General features: G+C 45.8%; 1 protein-coding gene across 1 annotated transcript; it reads right to left on the minus strand.

The window, feature by feature from the left end:
• Nucleotides 1-3155: 3155 nt before the first annotated feature.
• Nucleotides 3156-3847, minus strand: LOC109787168 (histone H3.2). The gene has a single exon (XM_020345721.4). The coding sequence runs from the start codon at nt 3752-3754 to the stop codon at nt 3344-3346; it is 411 nt and encodes a 136-aa protein (XP_020201310.1). The 5' UTR covers nt 3755-3847; the 3' UTR covers nt 3156-3343.
• Nucleotides 3848-6485: the final 2638 nt, after the last annotated feature.

Genomic DNA, 6485 nt, shown 5'->3' on the forward strand with positions numbered 1-6485 from the left:
CTGATGATGCAGCTCTCTTCATCAACCCAGTTAAAGAGGAGGTGGCATCGCTTCTTTCCATCCTGGCCATCTTTGGGCAGATTTCTGGACTGCACACCAACTTCGGTAAATCTTCTGCCTTCCCCATCAACTTGGAACCCGATGAAGCAGTTGATCTGTTGACTGATTTTGAAGGGGACACCTGCTGTTTCCGTGCAAATATCTGGGCCTCCCTCTTGGGCTCCGTAATCTGAGGCGTGCCGACTTCCAGATTCTCATTGATAAGATTATTGCTCGGCTAGCAAAATGGAAAGGAAAGCTTCTCAACAAGGCTCGCAGGCTCACTCTCATCAACTCTGTGCTCACCTCTTTGACCACTTATATGTTCACTATCTTCCCACCTCCAAAGTGGCTCGTCAAGAGAATCGACAAGATCAGAAGAAGTTTCCTGTGGACCGGTGATGATGATGCTCCTGGTGGAAAATGTGCTTTCAACTGGAGACAAGTATGCTCCCCTAAGAATCGTGGCGGTTTGGGCATTAAGAATCTGGATTTCTTCAGCAGGGCACTTCGGATTAGATGGCTATGGTTTGCCTGGGAGCGATCCTCCAGACCTTGGATTGGATCTAACACACCATGCAGCCCCACCGACCACCAGCTGTTCAACGCTTCCACCACCATTACACTCGGCAACGGTACAACAGCATCCTTCTGGTCCAACCGGTGGCTAAATGGCTCTGCTCCAAAAGACATCGCACCCAACCTTTTCCCGCTGGCTGCAAGAAAAAGCGCAACGGTTGCTGCGGCTTTGACGGATGGTCGGTGGATGAAAGGGCTCCAGCGCCTGAACTCACCTGACGCCCTCCATGAATTTATCAACCTATGGGGCCTTATTTAGCAGATCACTCTCACAAACAATGAGGATTCAATCAACTGGAACTGGACGTCTAATGGTGCATACAGTGCCGAAACAGCCTACAATGCTCAGTTCATTGGTGCCATCACCCGGCCGGCGCTTGCGAAGATTTGGTCATTGAGAATGGAGACCAAGGTCAAATTCTTTGTCTGGCTAATGTCGCTGGACAGGCTCTCTACTATTGATAGGCTTCGCGCCAGAGGCGGCACGCAAGCGGCGACCTGTGTGCTTTGCGACCAGCTGCCTGAGACGGCACTGCACCTCTCTTCCCAGTGCTCGTACAGCAGGGAGGTGTGGCATCTCCTTGGCAGAGCCTCCCCAGGGCTGCAACTCCAACCGATGCCTCCCTTCCAGGCAACTGAAGATTGGTGGCTTCATTTCTCTTCCATAAGCAAGCAAGCTGCTGTAGCCGCCGCCTACCATGCATGGCACATTTGGAACGAACGCAACAGAAGAATTTTTCGACAGACATCTAGCACGGCCGCCTCTGTCTCTCGCCTGACGTACTATGACCTCTCCCTGTTGTTCCCCCATAGTCAGGAAACGTAGACAGTATGGATGTATAGCCAGAGCCTAAGGCTACTGGATCCTCTCTTTTCCTACCCCTGCTCCTCTTGTAACACCCTGTTTCTCTCCTAATCTTAATGAAAAGGCAGAACACCTGCCAGTTAGCCTAAAAAAAAAAATGTATCAATGACATACAGAATAAGCTTTCTTCAACTGTAATATGCACGCTGTCATGCAGCCCACACCTCCCACATACAGAATGTTCCTTCAGTTCAACGCGGCTCGTCATAGCATGTTACTTCAAGACCCATCATATATATTTTTCAGCACATACCTCCTAATCTTATGCCTGTCCTCGTCATCACTAAAACGACTTATCTCCCTTGTCTCCTCTTCCTAATGATATATGCTGTCGCCACAACAAGAACTGCATTAAAAGGTTCTGCCAACATAGTCCTTATCCTCTTCCTCATTCCATATTCCTCAACTGCATACAACCATAAAAAATAAATCATTTTTGTAATATATTCAGATGGGGAGCCTCATCCCACCCCCCACCCCCACCCCCGGTGCGGTTTACACCTTCAAGAAAAACATAAAAATAACAATGCAAGTAAATACTGCATAAAGTATGAAAGAAATTTCTGTGAATCAATGTTTAAATTTTGAACTAGCCGCAAACATCACCGCGTACTCAGGCTCCTACAGCGGCAGCATCAAACTATTGCCATGTAATATTTGTTTGAGTAGAAACTCTGAATATTATAGATCTGATGCTTTTACAAGTTCAGTTAAAAGAAATGCATGTACAAGTGTGCAGACTGAACTTAGTTTTGACTGCCTGGATAACAAACGATTGAGGGGATTTCACACCAAATACATGACTGCCTAGAAAACAAGATGACACGGATATATGTATATGTTAGAAAAAAAATAGTGACAATTAATTTGTGTATTTAGGCTTGTACTGCGTGCCATTTCTTTATTTTAAGAAAATGATGCACATATATAGGTTTGGATGGATTTTTCCAGTGGGGTGCTTTGAATGGCTATTAGTTTTCCCACGCATGGTACCTGATTCAACTTACTATCTTTCATGGAGCCATTACTCTTGTAGTCCTGCTCAGAATGACGACTACAGTGAACCAGTGACGAGTAGCAGCAACCCATCAGACACCTCAGAGCTCAGAGAATGACATACCCAATGCTGGCAAGACATCAGGAAAAATGTTTGACGGGTTGGCCAGGCTTGAGGATTATCATCACATACTAGCTTAACCATTGATCAGAATATTCAAATTACACTCCAGTTTCCAATCGGGAAAAAGGAAGTTATGATCTACAGTACTTTTATTTGTTCAGGAGACGAAAATGGGCTCAGATTGGATGGCAAAAGCATATTCAGAGTAAATATTCTGATCAGGTCATTTTGAACAGGTGTTATAGATAGAAAATATCATGGTTCAGGACAGCAGCAACACATCCTGCAAGGCCGTCTGTAAGAAATACAACGAGAAATGTATTAGCCGTATTATATTATCAACAAACAGGCAGGAATAATACCGACACACTATTTCAATTGACAATCGAAAATACCAGTAATGCAATTGGTTTGTCTGTGAGATTCAGAAGCACACAAAGGTGGCATGCAATTAGTTTGGGGCTTTCAGTTGACACTCGAAGCTACCAGTAATCCAACTTCCGTTCAAAGTTGGGGCAAGATCACACTGACAAACAAATACACAGCACAGAATTCAGATCCGATAGCCAACTTTTCATTGCTGATGGTAACAAGATGGTTACATCAGACACAGAACAGGAACATAACACAGCCACGATGGCACGAACAGAGGAATCCTACTACCACAACGCCAGATTTCCACCACGCAACACAGATTCAGAAGCTAACACCTCTACACCTCCAACCAAGCTCGAAGCGCTCTAGGCCCTCTCGCCACGGATGCGGCGGGCGAGCTGGATGTCCTTGGGCATGATGGTGACGCGCTTGGCGTGGATGGCGCAGAGGTTGGTGTCCTCAAAGAGCCCGACGAGGTAGGCCTCGGCCGCCTCCTGCAGCGCGGAGACGGCGGAGCTCTGGAAGCGGAGGTCGGTCTTGAAGTCCTGCGCGATCTCCCGCACCAGGCGCTGGAAGGGGAGCTTGCGGATCAGCAGCTCCGTGCTCTTCTGGTACTTGCGGATCTCGCGGAGCGCGACGGTGCCGGGGCGGAAGCGGTGGGGCTTCTTCACGCCGCCGGTGGCCGGCGCGGACTTGCGCGCCGCCTTGGTCGCCAGCTGCTTCCGCGGCGCCTTGCCGCCGGTGGACTTCCTCGCCGTCTGCTTCGTGCGGGCCATCGGGACGAGAGGCTGGGGTGGGGTGGGGGAGTGCGAGCTCTTGGGGGATCTGGGAATGGAGGATGGGATTGGAGTGAGGAGAAGGACGGGGGAGCGGGAGGATTTAATAGGCGGCGGGCGGGCGCGAGGCTGCGGAAATTTTGGGTTTCGGGGGCGGGTGGGTGATTGTTTTCGGAGGGAAGGTGGGTTTGGAGCGTTGGATTTGGTAGGAGTGGACGGTGGTGATGTGGCCTCGGGTGAGGCACGCGGATCGTGGGGGGCGATCCGCGGCGTTGTGGTTCCTGCGCCCTGATTGGTTGCGGTTCCCAGTGGGCTGTGACCGTGTGGCCCTCTGCTTGGGCCTTAGCGTGCCAGGGATCGAGACATGCGTTCTTCTCCTTAGCAATTTTAAGCTTGTCACTGCAGGGCCTTGATGTGTTTCCTTCTTTTAAAAATGAACCTTTTTTTAATACTCCCTTCATCCCAAAATTCTTGTCTTAAATTTGTCTAGATATGGATATATCTAATACTAAAACATGACTTAATACATCCGTATTTAGACAAATTTAAGACAAGAAATTTGGGACGGATGGACTAGTTCGGATTGCTTATCACACATGTCACATGGTAAAAAAATGAACCTTTTTAACCAAGAAGATGCCATTTCTTCTATTCCCCAAACAATGCGGCTAGTGTTTTCATTGTAGCAGCAGCAAGAACTTCAGGGTTGAGTTGCCCTGGAGGATTGACGATGCCGTGTGCCATCACCTGAGGGGAGGTGACATGTACCGCTTCAAGCGATACCAACACTTGTGTCGCTCGGATAGGCAACCGCGCAACTGTGCATAGGCCAACGGGCCAGTAGCGAGCATTGCTCAAGTCTGTCGCGACAGATATATTTTTTTTTAACCGTGTTCTGAGAAAAAAATCACAACATCAAATCAAATTAACGAATATGAAAAAAATGCGAGTTTTAAAAGCTCATGAAATTGAATACATTCTTGAATTCAAAAAATGTTCATTAAATACAAAAATGTTTAGGGATTTGAAAATTGTTCATGGAATACAAAAAATGTTCACGACTTCGAAAAATGTTTATGAATTCGATAAATGTTCACGAGCTTCAAAATGTTTGCGGATTTGAATAATGCTCATGAATACAAAAACAACAAAAAATTTAAAAAATGTGAATTTGAATAATACTCATCGATTCAAAAAATGTTTGAAATTAAAAATCATGAAATTTTAAAATGTTTTGTGAATTCAAAAATAATAATTTTTTTTTTAAAAACGTTTTGCGGATTTGATGAAAGTTCACATATTCAAAAAATGGATAAAAATTTAAAAATGTTCGTGAAATTAAAAGTATATTCACGGACTTCAAAAATATGTGAATTTGAAAGAAAAAAAGAGATAAAAACAAACAAGGCAAACAAAATGATAGAAGAACAACATAAAAAATAAAGCGGCCTGGAAGCTTCCCAAAACTGAGTGGGAAGCTCTTAGAAACTTAGCAAAACCACACGAGGGAAACGCTTTCTAACCCTTGATCGGTCGGCCCACGCCCGAGATCGCGTGGGCGATTGCAGCGTTAGGTGTCACACTGGCACGAGCGGAGCTACGATAATGCGATGCATACCCAATATTTTTTGCAATTTTTCCCCTAATAATTTTTACAAATAAAGCCGGCCTCCGCGGGCATCGCACGTCAATCAGCGCCAGGGGACCAACTAACCACGTGGTACGCGCCGGTCCCACAGGTCTACACCAGGCAGGCCACGCGTTCCACTGCAACCATGCCACGCAGGCCCGACGTGGGATCCGATCTTGATCCGGCCAGTTCGCCCAGATCTTCTGTGGCATTTCCGTCGTCTCCATCAGTTTCTCCAGCCACAGACGATCCGGCGGGCACGAGTGGGACTGTTCTCTCATGATCGGTTGTAGCTTCTGCACAACACGATGCAGCAGCTCTTGGATCTTCTGTGCACGTGCCTACACCGCCCCCCTCCAAGCCGGAATTATTCAATAAGTAAACTATAAAACTAAATATGGTTTAGTTGTTTCAGCTATTCCACAGGACAACCACGCTCTATTCATGAGGCCCTTGCTGATCCGAAGCGGAAGAAGGCTATGGATGAAGAGTTTCATGCTCTTCAGAAAAAAGACATGTGGCATCTAGTTCCTTCACACCCAGGTAAAAATGTGATTGATTGCAAGTGGGTGTTTAGAATCAAACGAAGGTAAGATGGTACAATAGATCATTATAAAGCTAGACTTCTTGCAAAGGGGTGCAAGCATAGGTATAAACTAGATTATGAGTATACTTTTAGTCATGTTGTTAAAACTGCTGCTATTCGTCTTGTTCTATCTATTATTGTCTCCAGAGGATGGAGTCTCAGATGGCCAAATCTGCAGGATGCATTTCTTCATGGTGTTCTAGAAGAGTACGCGTATATGCAGCAACCCCTGGGTATGAGGATAATAACAAACCATTTCACACATGCATGCTTGATAAGTCTCTCTATGAACAAAAGCAAGCTCCAAGAGCATGGTACTCTCGTTTGAGCTAAAAGTTGCAAACACTTGGTTTTATTCCCTCAAAATCTGATGCATCATTGTTCATTTACAATAAGTCAAACTCCATTATCTTTGTGTTGTTTTACGTTGATGATATTATTTTCACAAGTTCATCAAATGAGGTAGTGACAATTCTTTTGAAAGAATTTAACCCATAGTTTTCTCTCAACGATCT

The sequence above is a fragment of the Aegilops tauschii genome, chromosome 1 (assembly GCF_002575655.3).
Source record: "Aegilops tauschii subsp. strangulata cultivar AL8/78 chromosome 1, Aet v6.0, whole genome shotgun sequence".
In the NCBI taxonomy this organism is placed as follows: domain Eukaryota; kingdom Viridiplantae; phylum Streptophyta; class Magnoliopsida; order Poales; family Poaceae; genus Aegilops; species Aegilops tauschii.

Coding starts and splice junctions, on each gene's coding strand:
- LOC109787168 (XM_020345721.4), bottom strand. CDS start 3,754: ATGGCCCGCACGAAGCAGACGGCGAGGAAGTCCACCGGCGGCAAGGCG.